This window comes from Boleophthalmus pectinirostris, unplaced genomic scaffold, assembly GCF_026225935.1.
Source record: "Boleophthalmus pectinirostris isolate CB_2022bp ecotype Guang Dong unplaced genomic scaffold, ASM2622593v1 HiC_scaffold_13, whole genome shotgun sequence".
NCBI lineage: Eukaryota > Metazoa > Chordata > Actinopteri > Gobiiformes > Gobiidae > Boleophthalmus > Boleophthalmus pectinirostris.
Window position 1 is genome coordinate 13,776,696 of NW_026571036.1, and position 19,449 is coordinate 13,796,144.

The following is a 19,449-nucleotide window of genomic DNA, read 5'->3' on the forward strand; positions in this document are numbered from 1 at the left end:
ACTTTTTACGTTTTGTAAAGTAGAGGTTGTAAATTCCAGGGCTGAACTTACCCAAATGATTCTAGTGAAGGTGTATGGAGTTTAAAAACACAGTGGAGCATTTTCTATATTATCCTATTATTATTTTCTGAACTGTGAATGAAAGAAAACACAACTCCAGGTCTGTTTGTTATGAGGAAACAACATTATAACACAGATCAGAAAACAGCATAACATAGGCCCTTTCAGAATGGAGCAGTTTCAAGCATTTTTTGTCCATATAAAAAGTAAAAAAAAAGAGAGGCATGTTTAATCCCATACTGTGGAACATTCTCGGAAAAGCAATATCAGTGTTGGACCCTGGACCCAGTGTTCCATAGTGCAACTTTAACCTACTTACATATATGAATTCATTATGCTTTTGTTTTGGGTGTACACGCTCTGAACTATGATTAAAAACGAATAGTTAAGGATAAAGCCGTTGTCAGTCCTGTTATATTGTGAATGACTCTGCACCTGAACTTGCCCGGTGCCCCTGCTAGTGGACACATCTCATTTGCAGCAGAAATCTCCATAACACTGAAGTACAATGTTTCGCTGGCTGCTCCTCCAAAGGCCAGCGTTCCCTCCGGCTGCTCCTATATCTGCTCTTCAGTTTTCCTTTATGGTCAGGATTAAAGTCAACCAGTGGACTGAAACATCTGCAGAAGGGGGCACGTTTCTGGTCATTTCCCTCTTTACTAAACCACCTCATCTGCATTTCAATACATAATAAAGCAGGAAATGACAAATGGACAAAAGGTTTCGAAATTTAGACTTACAATGTCGTCACTTCTGCTACAACGTTTATGACACTATTGTCATTATCTATATCTTCTCAGTTTCCATAAATAATGATATTTCATTTTTTATTTTTGGTTCTTTTGGTTCCCTTTTCCTTTCTATCCTCCACTTCTCTTTTCGCATAGCAGGAAAACAGTGATTTCTGAAGAAGTGGGGCAATAGTGACTTCAAACTTGAATGTTTTTGGTCAGTCTAGTGTCCATATATACTGCTGAATGTAACTGTAATGATATAATCACTGCAGTATATTCAGTGTTGGGGAATAATGGATTACATGTACCGGAGTTACGTAATCAGAGTACAAATTATGAGTAACTGTATTCGGTTACAGTTACTGTTTCAGTGAGTGGTAATTGGATTACAGTTACTTTGTTGAAATAAATGGATAACACGGCAGTATTTTCCTGTTTTATTTTCCTGGCTATACCCCCCCTTATTTTTTTTTATTTTTTTATTTTTTCTGTAATTCCACTCATTGCCGGAAACTAAACCAGGTCCAAACTAGATCTAAACCATGATTAAACCAGGACTAAAACCAGATCTAAACTAGAGCTAAACCAGGTTTAAAACAGGTCTAAAACCAGGTTTAAAACCAGGACTAAACCAGAACTAAACACGGACTAAACCAGGATTAAACCAGGGCTAAACTAGGGCTAAACCAGGACTAAAACAGGATTTAACAGGACTAAACCAGATCTAAACCAGACCTAAACTAGGTCTAAACCAGGACTAAACCTGAACTAAACCTGAACAAACCCGGACTAAACCTGGACTAAACCCCGACTAAACCAGAACTAAACCAGGGCTAAACCAGGACTAAAACATGATTTAACAGGACTAAACCAGGTCTAAACCAGGTCTAAACTAGGTCTAAGTCAGGTCTAAACTAGGTCTAAACTAGGTCTAAACCAGGACTAAACCCGGACTAAACCCGGACTAAAACAGGACTAAACCAGGACTAAAACAGGACTAAAACAGGACTAAAACGGGACTAAATCATGCTGCATGGACGTGTCTCCTCTTCTATCAATAATATTTTTAATACTGTTAAGTAAAATCTGGGCTTTTCATTTTCTTTTAGCAGACAAAGTATTCAGATTAAGTTACTCATTTTAAGTAATTTAATGGTCTACGTTACAAACTACATTCTGGGGTATGTAATCTGTAATCTGTAGGGGAATACATTTTAAAAGTAACCTTCCCAACACTGAGTATATTTGATATGTTATAGATTACAATATACAAGAGTATAAATCAACACTGTGATACCAACAGTTTTCCTCATGTAAAGCCTTAGAGAAACAAAAATGCAAAATTGTATAAAAAACAAAAGAAGATATTTAGTTTATGTTGTTTCAGTTACTTTTGTTTATTTGTTTTTCTTTCTTTTATCACAACTGTTTAGTAGTTTTCCAAATTGCCTCTTTGGTTTCAGAACGCTGCGGACTCTAAATATTTTTTTCTGGGAATCAAATCCATATGAGGGAGTTTTGGTTCCAGTTTAAGTGCTTCATTTCTCATTTCTCATTAATTACTTTATATCCATTTCTCACTTACCATAAATTGTGTTATTTCAGATTTTTATTTATTTATTTTTGTCATTTCACATTCTCTTCTCCACTTCTGCTTTCACCAGAAAAACAAGAATTCTCTGGCAGTGGGATGGTAAAGTGGTTTGAGAGCTTATTCATCAACTTGAACGTCAGATGATAGATTCTCGCTCAGATCGACTAGTGTTGTTGTGTCCTTAGGCAAGACAGTTCAGCCACCTTGCTATAGGATGTGTGAGTGAGTGAGTGAGTGAGTGGTGGTTGCTGCAGGGGTCAAGATTCCATCAGTCTACCCCAGTTTACCACCACCCCTCTTGAAGGGAATGAATAATGACAATGTGATGCTTTGAGAAGTTTGTAAATGTCTGTAAAAAATTGCTCTTGTGAGACAGATCAGTGCCATGAATATTACTACACAGAGGTCTTATATAGATAATGTGGATTACAATATTGACCCATGTCTCTGGTGCCACTTTTGCATTTTTTCAATTTGAAGGTTGTAGAATCCTTGGATTTTTTTTTTCTGGAAATCAAATCCGTGTGAGAGAGTGTAGTTCCAGTTGAAGCGCTTCATTTCTCTCAAGCACACTCTGATCTTGTTCAGTTTGGAAAAAATACATTATTGCTATTGCTGGAAGAGCCTGAACCACAGTTTCCCAGAGCCCCTCCTCCAGGACTCGCTCCGTGCTCTATGGTGTCTCAGAGATATTTGTTTTGGACTGGCTTTGGCCCCGGGTCAAACTGAGATCCTGCTACAACCCGCTGTCGTTTGGATCAGGTTCAAATGGCCTCACATCACAACGGTTCCTATAAGCTCCAGTTATGATTCTATAGGTGAGAGAGAGCCCCGACTGGTCCAACCGGAGTCAGCCCTCACACACATGTTCTGACACTGTGCACCTCATAAAGTGTCAGGTACAACGGAGCTATGTGCAACTGACTGTCATGTATGAGGCATTAAGCAGCAATGTGTGGTTCATGGGACTAGGAATGCTTTCATCATGGAACTTGCATAGAAATGCAGACCTATAGACACTCACAAAACCCTATAGCGTCTCTTTCTGTTGATGACTTGTTAGGAGCTGATATGAAGATGCTTCTGTAAAACTGTAATTGCTCTCAGTTACTAAGATTTGACCATAGATAAAGCGGCATCCCTCATGGATACAGTTGAAAACACTTTTGACTGTGACCTTTTTTGAATATTTTTGAATATGAATATCAGTCTATATAAGAAATAGCTCAGTAACCAATCAGTCAGTAAGAATATAAAACGCTACCCAATAAATTATTCTTAAACTAAAATTTGCAGTCTATAGTAATCTTTTTAAAGAAGCCTTGCAAACCCAAGTATCACCTGAAAAAGGGACGTCATCACAATTTGATCCCAGCAGGTTGATTAGTTTGTTATTAAAGGATATATGCAAAACTCTTGAGCAATAATCTTTGCCCCTTTTCCATTGACTTACTAAACTGAAATAACTGAAGTCTTTCAGGGTGTGCACACTCAATATAAAGCTCTTTTATGGATTTAAACCATCAATCTTCACTGGGACATCTCTCTGTTAACGTCAATAATAGTCAAGCGTGCTGTCTTTTATTTTTGTTTCAGATTGCATAGTTCTCACATTGTCCCCAAAAGCTTGAATGATAAATATAACGTTTTGTATTTATATTGATTTGTATTTGTTTTGGATTTCATTTTGTATTATAATTGATGAGTGTGAAATGGATGCATAAGAAACATATGAAAGAAACATATTTAAAACATATGTTTGCTTTAAAGAGAAGAAAACATAACTGATGTAGAGACAAGTTGTACAGATGAAACAAATCTGGAGTAGTACAGAGATGATCACGTGTGTTTATGGGGAGCTGCTGCTGTCACTGTGTTGGAGTCACCCTGAGGTCCACGCCCAGGTCTCCTCTGTACCTTCCTCTCTCCATCTGTCATAATATTTTCTCAGTCAAACATCTGCTGGAGGAATGTGGAACAGCCCCACTTCCTGTCAGCGACACACCTTTGGGCCCCAGCCCCTCACTTGGTCTACACTCTGAAACTGTACACAGTAAATACGTTTAAAAGAACCTCCTCCCTATCACCAATACAGAGAGATTAATCACCAGAGAATCTAATTTAAAATTTACTAAAATGATGCTTTATTGTGACATTTTTTTGTCTTTCTAATTCCTAATAATAATAAAACTAAGGTCACTAATTCTGGAGGGGATTAAAAAATAAATAAAAACGAGCATGCACTGTCAGTTCAGACAGACCCTGTGCCAATGAATCTTAAGATGCATGACTAAAAAATTTTTTTTTAAAAAGAGTAAGCTTAATTGTCTTCAATATGTTTGCATTCATTATTCTCATTAGATGTGCAAATTAGTTACCTTATCAAATAAACCCGAGTGCACTGCGCTTATTGTATTATGGTGTTATAGCGCCATCTAGTGGATATATTAACTTTTTTTTTTTTTTAAGGATTCCTAAATAAACTATTTTATTGTAGTTCAAATTCATATAGTGTTTATTATTAGCAAATTAGCTAAGAATGTGTACAGGACAAAGTGCTCTCATTTGTGGAAATAACACACTGACACAGAAACTCCTTTAGCAGGATTTATAAGTTTTTTTGCAATTGTTTACATAGTAATTCTGCATGATCAAAAAGGTAGGATTTTGGGGAGGTTATAATAGACAAATATTATATGTGCAAAATATATTAGTTCTCTGTTCTCTGAGTGTCCAGGAGCATTCTACACATTTTGGAGCAGGATCTTCAGGAGTACATAGCTGGTGAAAACCACATCACTACTACAGAGTACACAGACACTCTTGTGTCTGGGGATTGAACCTGGGACCTTGTAGCACTGAGGCTAAAGCCTATGCTGTATGGCTATCAGTGCAGGGCAGGGGGCGGGGCCATACTCCTCCTCAGCTCCTCGATGTCCCGTCTCAGCTGAGACACTTCATGCAGCTTCATCATCAGCTCCTCATCTTCTGGTTCTCTGGTGTCACTCTCCTCCATGGACAGACTCAGGGCTGAAAGGAACCACACAGTCAATACAAATCTACAATTATGCATCTATGGTAGATAAGAATTTTTTATTTTTTTTTATAAAGATGAGATAAGTGTTATTGTCAGGAGTGAGTAGATTAGCCACAATTTGAAATGAAGTATAAGTAACTTAAAAACAATATTAATCAAATAGAAGTAAAAAAGGTTTTGAGGAAACTACAACTCGATTACTGAGAAGCAGTTTAGATGCTAAGTGTATTTAATTTCTTATTTATGATTTATGAGTACATGTAATCGGACAGCATTACAATTACTGCTAATGGAAAAAAAAAACATGAATAAATGATTAACATGAATAAATGATTAACTGATTTTTGGTATCCAAAGAATAGACACAAAAATTGCACACACACATCTGAAAGAAGCTGTATAACAATAGACTCTGGAATCACAGTAGGCAGAGTAACCAAAACCTTTAGTACTACTAAACTAGAGAATATTTATCTAATATGAGATGTCAGAAAACTAGTAGAAGAAGTATAATTTTTTTTTAAAGTTACTCAAGTCAATGTAACAGAGTAAATACAATTGAGTACAGCGCACCTTTGGTCATTTGTAATCCTAAATCCTTTGTTTATTTAGTGCATCTTCCTAATAATAGCTTCTCCAGAAAAATGTTGAATCTTTTCACTAATGTTAGGACAAATATACGTACACTTGATTCCCAGCAGCACAGACAGGTTGGGCTCCTGTCCCTGGGCTCTCTGGGTCAGGATGGTGCCCAGGTTCTGGAGGTCCCTCACACACACAGACATGTCCCGGAGCAGCTGGCTTACTTCAGGCCTCTGCGCCGCAGCCCGGAGTCGAGCAGGAGAATTCTCTTCTGTCTGCTGCTGCTGCTAACAGAGAAGCAAAAGATCAACAAAATACACTCCTGTTTTGAATTGTTAATTTCTATGGCTGAAGTCCAAATATTTCGTTATTTTGAAACCCATGGAAAGATAAAAGTTATTAAGATATGGCCAAGAATTAATCACCAAATCTTCCCATAGAACAAACTTAAGATCTGTTCTGGAAGGGTTGTGCACAGGAAAGGAGGACTTTCTACTACTATTTACTTGAGAGGCACATAAATACACTTACAAATACATTTTTATGCTGTATTAATATGCTCTCCACACTGGTAAACTAAACTTAGACATAGACTTAGACAAACTATAGTAAGAGAGGGATAATAATAGACAGGTGTCAAATAAGGCATAATTATATAAATGTATATGTAAAAGTCATAATAAAATAGAAAAATATGTAATAAAATATGAATACATCTGAAGCCACCAGAAGCTACGACTGCACACTAACTTGACTGCTCATGTATAAGCAAGGTGGGTGAAGTGTTTACATGCTAGTGGAAACTGGGATCAAATCATCAACCTTTGGGTTTTAAGTGAAGGCTCTAACTAAGGATTCACTGCTGCCACTTGCTTCTCAACTTCACTGAGTGTGCACAACTCACTGTTCAGTTCTAGTCTTATTTCTTGAGATAAATTAATTTCCATTTCTCACAGAATGCATAAGAGATCCACAAAAGTGTTCCCATACCAGCTGGAGGGACATCTTCTCAATCAGGTCTTTCTGTTGATCAATCACCTGAAAAAGACAATAAAGACAAATCATCATGTCATTTTACTTGATCCTTTATTTAAAAAAACATTGAGAATACATTTGAGTAGTTTGTGTGTGTGTATGTGCGTGTTTATATGTGTGTTTATGTGTATGTATGCCTGTGTGTGGTTTTACCTTGCTGCTGCAGTCCTGCTGCTCTAACAGCTCGGCCTTTTCTGTCTGGAGCCTCTTCAGGTCAGTCACAGGCACACGCACCCCGTCCTCCAGGCACCTCTGCACCTTCTGCTGCAGACTGCAACAAAACAATGCCAACTAGTGAATTAAAAAGTGCAGACAATATAATATCACTCAGTTGAAGTAAAATTAATTTACACAAATAATAACTGAACTAAATATAACTAAAAATATAAAGAGTTGTGGCTAAAATGCAAATGTTAATGCAAATAATGCCATACAGTAGATCTCAAACTTCATCTCTTGACTCTTGATTAAGTCTAAAATAGACCACACCATGACTTACATAGTTCTAAACCTGGACTAACTCAAGGAAGGACAAATATTTGAATAAAATTACTAACTGAAACTAACATTAGAGCTGCAGTGTACCTTGTGTACCACTAAAAGTAGTCCCTGCACCACTGTGTGAGGTGCAACATTGACTGTAACACATTTTAGACATAACGCAAACTTTATACAAACCCAGAAATAACTACAGATGAGTTGAGTTCTTTACCTGTGTACAGATGCTAGTAGCTCATTCTCCCTCCTGGTTTGCTGCTCAATCTGAAGATACTTTTCCCTCAGGAGCAGTTGTCCTTCTTCTAGACTCTTCTGTAGCCATGAAACACTCTGTTCCATCTCTTTTGCTCTCTGCTGAACCTCTTTCAACTAAACCCATAAGGAGAAAGAAATATGTTTAAGATTCTTCATGCATGTCCCAGGATTTAGAAGATTTTTGGGTTGTGTTTACCTGCTGGCTTTGTCCCTGCACCTCTGTGAGCGTGGGTAGATCGGCCAGGTAGCTCTCCAGGGTCTCCACGCGCTGGTGTCGCTCTAGTTTCTGTTCACTCTCTCTGGCACACTTCTTCTTCAGACTGCAAATGTAGCGGTCTCGGGTCTGGATCTGAACAAGGTCATATGAATTATGAAACATTCTGAATGCAAACAGAAAAGGCAGACATTACTTGCAATACTTAGGGACAATAAAACTGATTCACAGGACAGAAATGAATCTTTCCTGAATACCTTGAATGATCTGAGGTGTATCAGAACAAGTATAAGACCACACAGACTAGTATATGGCCATGGACCACTACGGAACTCACATGGACAATGGAGGGATTATAAAGATATAAAACCAGATGGTAATATAAAAGAAAGTACTATCACATTCTATTTTCTGTTCTATTCTAGTATGAAGACGTATTTTACACAGAGATAACAAAACCCTCAGTTCTATCCATCCATCCATTTTCATTTGCTTATCAGGGGCCTTGTTGCGGGGGCAGCAGTCTAAGCAGGGATTCCCAAACTTCCCTCACCCCAGACACTTCCTCCAGCTCCTCCGCAGGGACCCCAAGGCGTTCCCAGGTCAGCCGAGAGACATAGTCCCTCCAGCCTGTCCTGGGTCTTCCCCGGGGCCTCCTTCCGGTGGGACATGCCCAGAACACCTCCTGAGTGAGGCGCCCAGTAGAAATCAGAGCAGCAGTAGCTCTACTCTGAGCTTCTCCCGTGTGACTGAGCTCCTCACTCTATCTCTAAGGGAGCGCTCAGCCACTCTGCAGAGGAAATTCATTTCGGCCAATTGTATCTGCTATCTTGTCCTTCAGTCATTACCCAGAGCTCATGATCTTAGGTGAGGGTAGGAACGTAGATTGACCAGTAAATCGAGAGCTTTGCCTTTCGGCTCAGCTCACTCTTCACCACAACGGTTTGATACAGAGACTGCATCGCCTGTCAATCTCACACTCCATCCTTCCCTCACTTGTGAACAAGACCCCGAAATACTTGAACTCCTCCACTTGAGGCAGGGACTCTCCACCCACCCGTAGAGAGCAAGCCACGTTTTTCCAGTCAAGGACCATGGCCATGAATTTGGAGGAGCTGATTCTCAATTCTATACAACCTCCCATAAACACACTAAATGCCTAATAGTAAGATTGTTTAGGTATTTTAAATATTATGGAAGTTGCTAAGTAACTTGGACTGTTATGTGTAGCACTCTTGATTCGAGTTTTATACATTACAAATCTGGGATGGCTCTTGACCGGGAAAAGGCGAAGCATTCAGTCAAATACTTGAGGCTGATTTGGCGAGCTGACTGAAGTGTCAGAGCAAGCAAACGGAGCAAGCTGATATATCAAACTTTTGCTAAATCCAGTAAAGAGAAAAGCACATCCAGAAATGCACAAAGCACTTTCGTCTGCTCTTTCTTTCCAAAACAAAGCTTTCACTTGATTGCCCAAAAGGTTCAGAACCTGTGATCATTTGTACCTTATCGTCCATTTTGCATATGTCTTCTGTGTACTTCTGCGTGACCTGCTTGAATACATTTTTCAGATGGAGTAGTTCCATTTCTGCTGCACTCAGCTTCTGGCTCAGATCTTTATCACAGAGGGTATATGAAGCTTGTTTGCCTGGCAGCCCCACTCTGTCCTGTAGGGATATCACACATGTTATCAATGAAAGCAGGAGATGTTGGGTTAAAGTGGGCCTTCCATACTTTGTTGTAGATGTAGGAGTCATCGAGTCTGCCCCTGTGGCTCTGCTGGACTTGCTGCACCCTGAGCTCGTTCTCTGTGATCCGGGCCTGGAGCTGAACGATCTGCTGCTTCTGCCTGAGGGACACAACCACAGGTAAAGATGAAAACTAGCCCCAATACAACAACAATACCAAACAGTATATTCACAATAATAATGTTGACAGTACCAGTCTATCTCCTGCTCCCTCTGTCTCAGCAGCCCCTCCTGAAACTTCACCAAACCAGGAACAGGCCCTGGACTGCCTTTCACCATCTGAAAAAAAAAAAAAGTCATTTAGTATATATGCAGAAAATATGCAACTTATAAAATTCAACAGTTTAATTGATCAGGTTTTATGTAAAAGAGTGACCTAAAATACAATTCAAATTAAGTTTAAGTATCTATTTTGACAGGAACACTTTACTTCTACTTGAACGCATTTTTTAGGTATTAGCAATTCAGTAACCTCTTTGGAAATAGATTTCAATATCTCATCATATCCTATTTATTCATTTTAACAGTGTAACACCATAACACAACATGTTGTCCATGACATTTTTAAATTATTTCTTATCCACAATACTTATCCACAATAATATGAGAATGATGAAATGAAATTATGACTGAAATGTTCACTGACTTACCTGCTTTAGTCCTGACTTGAGTGGACTGAACCCTGGTTGCCTGGTGAGCTTGTCCCCATAATTCTCTGCTGTGTCGTGCTTTCCCACCTCAAACTTGGGCTTATACGCTAACTGCTCACTCAACCACATCTGTGTCCTCACTTCAGGCTGTAACGGGTAATCAAAGGGCGGCTGCTCACTTAGGCTCTGACTGCATAGGTCCTGTGGGGATGTGAAGCCGGTGAACAGGTTGTGTTTGATTGGAGAGGAGAAAGCTGAGACGCTCCTGTGTAAAGTCCGGTCTGATTCTCCGCTGGTGGACTTCCGGCTCAGTTTGTAGTAATGACATGGCCCTGACCCTGGAGAGCGCAGGAGCGAGCTATTGCATCGAAGCGAGGACGTCAAAGGAAGGTAGAAATCTGTTTTGTTTGTGCTTGTTTCCTTTTTGAACCCTTTGAGCAACCCCCTGTCTAATGAACCTTGCAGGTCAATATTCTTACTATTGCTATAAGTGCGAGTTGAGTCGTAAACAGCCCATGACGACAGCTTGTTAAGAGATGAGCTTTTTCTGATGGGTTCCTGGTGGTTCTTCTTCGAGTGGGTGCTGGGAGATGAAGAGGAGGTAAGCTGTTGGCAGGTTTTGTACCACTGCGCTGTGTTCTGCTGTTGGGCGGAGAGCTGGTCGTAGGAGCGGGTCAGAGATAGAGGCCTGAGGGACGCAGGGGAGAGGCCAGAGACGAGAAGAGACTGGGGCTGCAGAGTGGAGGACACATCTGGAAGAAAACACCATACACAGTTATGATTGTATGTGAGAGATACTCAATTTGATGGCAGACAGTTCCTTGACTCCATGTAGATGCTATTACTATGCCTGAAATGTTCCACAGTATTCCATTAAAACATATCTTTCTTCATGGGGACAAGCATCCGACATCACCAGGTCAAGTTACAGATCAGATATGTGGAGAAGCATGTTTGTGAAGGTATATAATTTTAGAAATAATACCTCAAACAGTAATAAATGCAATATATAAAAGGTGAATGGAATACTGTGGAAAATTCATCTCCATCTCCAGGGTGACCATCAGAAAAATGCAGCTTTAAGTGCCTTCTATTTCTCTATTTCTCTCTTTTTTGTGTTGATTTAGTTAAAAAGATTACTCCTGATTTTAGAATGAGAATGAGAATGTAATCCTAAAAGTTCTCATCGTTAAAAGATGCATTCAAATAAAAGCACATCATTGTGAAATTAACATAAGAAGTTGCCAGATTGATTTCATGACAGGCAACTTTAGTGTCTATAGAGTCAAATACTATAAATCGATGGTACCCTCCACACTGTCCGAGCTGTAGGTGTAAAAGCCTGTGTCTCCACTGTCAGACAGGGAACTGGCTCTGCGGCCGGATGTCCTGCTGCGAGGGGCCCGGCCTGGAGTGCTGGGGCCGGACAGGAGCTCTGTGGACCCTCCATGACTGCTGCAGCCTGGACAAGAGCAAAGGAGTATCAATTAGAATGTACCTCATCACTGCTGCATATGTTACTTGAGCTAGGATTAAAAATGTGTCATCACAAAAATGTTAAATGTCAAATAAATGTTTGTTTGCCGTTCATTCAGACCTACAAGGTGGATTTAACAAACCTAATAATAGCCTATAGCTCGGCCTATGCTAAAGCAATTCTTGGAAACGCATCAGTAATAAGAGAAGAGTTAGCCTACCCCCCGGAATGTGGTGATGATGTAAGAGATTAGCCCACGTACTTATATCATCAGAGCTCCACATGAGCTCTTCTGTAACTCAACAACCACAGTGCGTTTATGCACGCTTCAAATGGACCAGATAACACGATATAATATATGCAGAAATATGGAAAATGTTGCTAGCGCTGTTAGCTTTCCACTCGAATGACCAAGCACCAACAGCCTACCACTGACCTGTTTTACTCACGTCTGCCCCAATTCTCTCCATGTTCTTATTCGAGTAAAACAGTTGCCCAGGACAGAGAGGGATGATGTTTCGCGCATTTCTTTAGATGTGCGGCATACCACAGACGCGTGGAGGAGGCGGGATGCCCTCCCAGAGCTGCTCGGATGCAGGAGGATGCGCAGCATCAGCAGCACTACCAGCGGCGCACTGCTCTCCACAGGCACTAGAGGGCGACAATCACGCGCATTGTCAGAAAGGTCAGAGAAGAAAGACTCTACAGCAGAGTATTCCCAAAAAATTTCCGTTCAGGCTTCTCTTCCTCAGAAAAAAATATTTATTTGTTAGTATAATTATGCTCTTAGTGAGACAAATGATTTTTTGTAATATATTCAATGTATATTCTTCAAATTTGTTTCCAGAAAACAACTTAATGCGGAGCTGCACTTCAAATTATAGCCCGAATACAAAGCTCAGGGTTAAACATATCGTATGCTGATTGTTTCTACCCGGGAAACACAAGGCAGCTGTGGCAGCACAACAACTGACATGTGATTCTTTATAATCTGCGGATATTTAACATTATTCTGCAGGTAAGGTGATAGTAAGGTCACGAACAGTAGCGCTTTTTCCACCAACTGCCAAACATTGACAGATGGGGCTACACTACTACACTAAACTCCACGATTTCTAGTTTACTAAGGAGCTTCAAGGTGTAATATCTAATTGGTCAGAGGTCTGCCACCTGTTTGTTTCCATAGAGATGTTAATGCTTTGCCTGGAATGTTACAGTATATTATCGAGCTTTGTAGCTGGAAAATACCTCAAAGGGCCCATATTACGCTATTTTCTGATCTATGTTATAATGTTGTTTCCTCACACAAACACAAACACACACAAAACCCTGCATATTTAGGCTGCGTTCTTCTTTCAAACAGAAAACACTTCCACCCTGTGATGTCATGCGGTAGTACAGAAAGTGCTCCACTGTGTTTTTAAACTCCATACACCTTCACTAGAATTATTTGGATAATTTCAGCCCTGGAATTAAAAATCTTTGAACAAAAAGTAAAAGGTAGCTGTTAACTTGAAAACTACTGCTACATTATGGGAATAGCATTTTGAGCTGTGGAGATGTAGACAGATCCATAATAAATGATGACTCAAACTAGTGACTGAAACAAAACACAACTCTGGATATGTTTTTGATTAGGTAACATTATACATTATAACATGGTTTCAAGCTCACCAGGGTCATTTTTGCATTATATAGGATCTTTCAAAAGGTGATAATTTATAAAGTGAATCTGTTCTTAATGGGAGATCTGTTTTTTGACTGCTCTGTAGAATGGCCCAGTGTGAGAGACTGAGCTCTAAGGAGGAGGCCTTGATCCGAAGTGTCTTTAAGAACTACGTGTTGGAGCATCACTCTGAGGATATCAGCCAGATCATTACAGAGGCTGAAATGCACACTCACCATCCCATAGTTGTCAACGCCATGAACTTATTTGAGGCAAACATGGAAGTAAGACCTCATAAAAACATCTACCTACCTTTGTTATATTACATGCATTTTCTGTTTGATTGATTTTCGCTTTATTTCCCCACAGGTTGGGGACTATTTTAATGTGTATCCCAGTGAAGTCTTGACTCTTTTTGATGAGGTTTTACAGCAAATTGCCCTGGAGCTTTCAAGGAATGGCCAGCAGGGGGCAGCAGAGCAGAAGCCAATGTGCACGCTTCATGCACGGATCTCAGGTGAGTGTCAAACTGCCTATGATGACTTTACCTTTTGATTTGCTTTAAAGACAATGGAAGCTGTGTTGTACGAGGAGTTGGTTCATGTCATAGACTGTATAAAAGAAGGTCTATGGTTCATATGTTTGTGTTTTGTTTTATCTTTACATGATTTAATCTATAGGTTTAAATCAGTGTAGTTTTTGCACATTTGATTTTTTTTTTTTCTTTCATTGTCTTTGTGTTACAGGGGGTTTGAAATACTTAAATAATTTTTAACACAGTTACAAGAGAATTCATATTCACATGTTTGTTTGTAGGTTTACCTGTGTGCCCTGAACTCACCAGAGACACAATCCCTAGATCCAGAGATGTGGGCCATTTTCTCTCAGTCACTGGCACAGTCATTCGAACAAGTGATAGTAAGGTGGGCCTCAGTTACATGTTTTATTATTATACAGTAACTGTCTGTGGGCAATGTGAGCTGTTACTACTAAAGTACCACTTTTATTTGAGATAAATACGTTTATTTGCTGACATCACTCACAATCTTTACAATTAATAGCTTCTAATATATGATCCAGTTACACATTTGTTATTCCATTGTACCAAAATATATTTTCTAAATGAAGTCCTCTATTTACAAAATTCTCTAACCCTGTAATGCGACTTGCAAGTGACTTCTGTTGGTAATAGTAAGCCTATGAACTGGAAATATTCATTGTTTTCCTCTTTTGCCTTTGACAGGTTCTGGAGTATCAGCGCGACTACATGTGCACTAAGTGTCGATATGTTTTTCAAGTCAATGCTCAGTTTGACCAGTTCTACACGTTTGTTCCTCCTGTGGCCTGCCCCAACCCCGAACGCTGTGAGTCCCACAAATTCAGCTGCCTCTCCGGGGACACAGAGCCTGCTGCCTGCAGAGACTACCAGGAGATCAAGATCCAAGAGCAGGTATGTCAGTAGGTTTGGTTTATGTTCATGGACAAGGGCCCACGTAATGCTATGTGAGATTTGCATTTGGATTGGGATTTAAAGTCTGACTGACATCGTTTACATTATCATTTAACAATGATAATTTATCCTGACAGAGATGTTTCAGATGTTTAACTTTGTTCCAGTTATTGTTTCATCTGATTAATCCCGGTAATTACAGAGGTATTTACCATAATCCAAGTCAACATATCTGGAATCTGACAGTAAAGTCCACCTCTGAGATTCATACATACTTTAAGATGAGCAATGTCTGCTTCATATTTCTTGTTTTGGGTTTTAGAATCTTGGTTCAAAACATTTATGACCTCCTTGTGATTGGTGAGTATCATTTGGAGGTCCCTCACATCTCCTTGACCTCTCCAAATTCTCCATTCTCCACCTTATTTTGCTGTAACTTTTTTTTTTTTATTAATTAATTATTTTTTTATTTTGCTCTGCTGAGGATTCTGCATACCTTCTTTGATCCTAGACCTGGTCAGAATTGCGTATTTGGTGAAGTTGTGGGTCAACTTGGGGAGCTGACTAGAATCCTCGTGGCCTTTTCTGTCTTGGTCACACAGGTTCTTATCTGTTGCCTCTAAGTCGTCATCAGAGACCAAAGCTTTAGAATAATCCCAGTGCTCCAAACCTGTCTGACACAGGGATGGTGGCCAGAGAGGACCAGAGATCCCCAAACTCTGATATGACATCTTTTTGGAAGATTGTGTTTATCTTCCATTTGTTACTTTCAGTGAGAAAAAGTTTTTAAAAAGCTTTATGCTGAAATGAGTAGCACATTAGAACCACAAAAACATTTGTTTACCCCATAGTTAAGTAGATAGCCTGAATCATTCTTAATAAAGTATATATTCATGATAAATTAAGTTTTTATTCCTGCTTAAATAAGGCTAATTAAGCTGCAGTAATTTTAAACAATTATAAATGATCACTCTCTCCTCTGTTGATTATGTTTTTGTCACTACAGGTCCAGCGGCTCTCCGTGGGCAGTATTCCACGCTCCATGCTCATCGCTCTTGAGGATGACTTGGTGGATTCTTGTAAATCAGGTAAAATTATATTATCGATTCAAAACTTTGGCTCAATGGTTATAAACTTGGATTCTTTACTTAGCTTAAGCAGAAGAGCCCAAGGAACTACATAGACCATGATCCTTTGCCCTGATTCAGTGCATGATGGAATAATTTTTTACTATTTTCTTGTCTACAGTATGTTTATGTTTTTTAGAAAAGACTGGTTTGTGACAATTATTCTAATTAGACTTGCAATTTATAAAAAGCACAAACAATTATGTAGTTTTGTGTATTTAAGAATAAGTTATTTGGTAAAAAACTTTCTCAAAAAAAACTTTCTCAAATAAAAATCTTTTTCAAAAACAGGATATTTTGTTAATTACAATGGACATTCTAAGTTGCATGCTTTGGAATTTGGCAACTGAACCTATTATTACTGAAACGTTGATATTGCTGCTTGCCTAATTAATTGCAGTCCTTATGTTATGGTAGCTTGCTTGTCTCTTGTGTCCAGGAGATGATGTGACCATCTATGGGATTGTGTGTCAGCGCTGGAAGCCTTTCACTGAGGGCACTCGCTGTGACGTGGAGCTCATCCTGAAGGCCAACCACATCGAGGTGAACAACCAGCACACGGCTGTCTCTGTGCTGCTGGAGGAAGCCCACAAGGACATGGAGGACTTCTGGGAAACATACAAGCTCAACCCCCTGGCTGGTGGGTTCTTCAAAGCCCATCCATATGCTTCTACTGTATATGGTTGATACTACTGAGTTGATTTTTGTTTATTCTCTCCAGGTAGGGACCAGATCTTGATGAGTTTTTGCCCGCAGATATTCGGCATGTATGTGGTCAAACTAGCTGTTGCTATGGTGATGGCTGGAGGGGTACAGAGGATTGACTCTACAGGAGGCAAAGTTAGAGGTACTGTTCTTATGTGGTCTTTCCTTCAGATCATTATACAGCACAACTATCAGTAAAAAATTAGGATATGCCTTCTCATTCAATCACAGATGTGCCTAGTCATGGTTAGGGAGTATCAAGCTTTTTGAAGAATTTAAAACATGTTTTGAGTAATTTCACTCTTTTGTTTACTACATTCCATAGTTGTCTATTCATATTTAAACTATTGTGTTGTATGTAGGTGAGTGCCACATGCTTTTGGTGGGCGACCCGGGTACAGGAAAGTCTCAGTTCCTCAAGTATGCAGCAAAAGTCATGCCTCGCTCTGTGCTCACAGCTGGAATTGGGTCTACAAATGCAGGTATGCCTTGTAGTGATGCTGGTTAGCCATGTGTTAAATATAATGTGAATACTGATTGTGTTATTGTTCTTATAGGTCTGACTGTGGCAGCTGTAAAGGATGGGGGAGACTGGCACTTGGAGGCGGGAGCTCTCGTCTTGTCTGATGGAGGCTTGTGTTGTATAGATGAATTTAACAGCATTAAAGAGCATGACCGCATCAGTATACATGAGGCTATGGAGCAGCAGTCCATCAGTGTTGCCAAAGCTGGGTACGACACTCCACAAATATTTGTTTTAAAATGAGAGGATACAGTTTGGTGTATTGTCTATCTTTTTTTGTGTGTTCTGTAAAATGTTTGCAACCAATTTTATCCTTATTAGTAATTGCAATGTCTCCTGCCAGTATGGTATGTAAGCTGAACACCAGAACCACCATCCTGGCAGCCACCAATCCCAAAGGCCAGTATGACCCTTCCCAGTCCCTGTCGGAGAACGTGGCCCTGGCCAGCCCTTTGCTCAGCCGCTTTGACCTGGTGCTGGTGCTGTTGGACAGCAGGAACGCTGAGTGGGACCGCACCATCTCCTCCTTCATCCTGGAGGACAGAGGACGTCCAGGTGTTGCTCCTCTGTGCTATATCAAATACTAGTATATCAAGAAAGTACTATGATGGATGAGTGCATTTGATTTAGTAGTTCACTGTAAAGTTAATGTAACTTAAAGTAATGTTGTTAATTGATCAACAGATATCTTACTTAAAATCTATATTGGTCTTGTTGCATGTTCAGGACAGCCTGCAGACTGGTCCAGCCTGTGGCCCATAGACAAGATGAAGGCATACTTCTGTTTGATTAAACGACTGCAGCCTCAGCTCTCACAGGACGCCAACAGAGTCCTAACCAGTTACTACCAACTGCAGAGACAGAGCCAAGGACGCAACGCCCGCACCACCATCCGCATGCTGGAGAGCCTGAGCCGGCTGGCCGAAGGTCAGGCAGGCATCCATTCTTTTATAGTCATTTGATATTGAATCATAAGACTAACTATATTTTTACTACCCCACAGCACATGCCAAACTCATGTACAGGGAGACTGTCACAATTGAAGATGCTATCATGGCGGTGTCTGTCATGGAGTGCTCTATGCAGGTATCAAGCTTGATATTCTGCTTCGATTTGCAACATTATTTTGCAACAGTAGCTTCAGATAGTGGTCTCATTATTCAACCCCTAAGATGATATTGTTGCCATAAAATTGATATGGCAAGTCTGTCGAGCCAATTCCTAATAAGTAATGCTGATTTAATTGAGATTCATCCAGTGAATCTCCCATAGAGTTATATACACCCCTGACCTCCATCATCAAATTCTAAAACTGAAAAGAAACTTACTGACCATCAAGTTTAGGACATGGATATAAAAATATGTCTTAATAATAATGTGAAATTCTTCTCTGGTCTTGACTCTAGGGCGGCGCTCTTCTTGGAAGCATGAATGCATTACTGACGTCTTTCCCTGATGATCCCGTGGAGCAGTACAAGACTCAGTGTGAGCTCCTGTTAGAAGGGCTCCACTTGCCTCAACTGCTGCAGAAAGAGATGGACAGACTGTCAGCACAATCAGGCAGCTGAGGAACTTCGGCATTCATATAGATATTTTATATTTATTTACAATGACCTGTGGTATTTTACTCCTCATTTTAAACTGTATATATCATGAAATACTGTAAAGAAATTGTACATTGATTTATTAAGTTTGTGTGTGTGTGTGTGTCTGTGTACCTTGTTAAGCATGGATTCCTACTGTGAGCAGTCTTGCCTCTCTACTCTCCACAGACCTGACCCATAAAATGCTTACTTCTTGTCTCCATGGAGATAGATTTAATTTATGCCATACTGTGAATCATTCTAGGCAAAAATAACTCCATGGCGACAAACAAATTGCAGAGCTTTGGACAGAAAAAACAGAAGATGACCATGCAAACAAAGATGTCAGCTCTTCTCTCAGTTATTACATTCAGACAAGATTTATGTTTGAGATGGAAAGTACAAAAACTTCACTCGTATTATGCCATTCAATATGTACATAATGGAGAGCCTGTAAATAATTTTTAAGCATGATTTACAAAGGAATCTTGGTCAGTCAATTTAGGACTGG

The 19,449-nt window shown here is 39.8% G+C and overlaps 2 protein-coding genes across 4 annotated transcripts; one reads left to right on the top strand and one right to left on the bottom strand.

Moving 5' to 3' along the window:
* Window positions 1–5,275: 5,275 nt before the first annotated feature.
* cep85l (centrosomal protein 85, like) lies at window positions 5,276–12,354 on the bottom strand. The gene is made up of 12 exons (XM_055149775.1): window positions 12,321–12,354; window positions 11,717–11,869; window positions 10,408–11,159; window positions 9,951–10,036; window positions 9,744–9,858; window positions 9,515–9,676; window positions 7,992–8,144; window positions 7,755–7,909; window positions 7,196–7,313; window positions 6,998–7,045; window positions 6,111–6,294; window positions 5,276–5,418 (listed from the first exon to the last, which is right to left on the bottom strand). The coding sequence occupies exons 1-12, from the start codon at window positions 12,352–12,354 to the stop codon at window positions 5,276–5,278; spliced, it is 2,103 nt and encodes a 700-aa protein (XP_055005750.1).
* A 457-nt stretch (window positions 12,355–12,811) lies between these two features.
* mcm9 (minichromosome maintenance 9 homologous recombination repair factor) lies at window positions 12,812–19,424 on the top strand. 3 transcript variants are annotated; one of them, XM_055149416.1, is made up of 14 exons: window positions 12,812–12,902; window positions 13,657–13,834; window positions 13,920–14,067; window positions 14,367–14,473; window positions 14,794–15,000; window positions 16,007–16,088; window positions 16,567–16,767; window positions 16,849–16,974; window positions 17,195–17,314; window positions 17,390–17,564; window positions 17,699–17,910; window positions 18,082–18,282; window positions 18,359–18,441; window positions 18,762–19,424. In XM_055149416.1, the coding sequence occupies exons 2-14, from the start codon at window positions 13,658–13,660 to the stop codon at window positions 18,921–18,923; spliced, it is 2,001 nt and encodes a 666-aa protein (XP_055005391.1). In that variant the 5' UTR covers window positions 12,812–12,902; window position 13,657; the 3' UTR covers window positions 18,924–19,424. The 3 variants fall into 3 exon arrangements, with proteins under 3 accessions (XP_055005391.1, XP_055005392.1, XP_055005393.1); XM_055149417.1 differs by lacking the exon at window positions 12,812–12,902 and adding an exon at window positions 12,908–13,045; XM_055149418.1 differs by lacking the exon at window positions 12,812–12,902 and having other exon boundaries at window positions 13,703–13,834; window positions 13,949–14,067.
* Window positions 19,425–19,449: the final 25 nt, after the last annotated feature.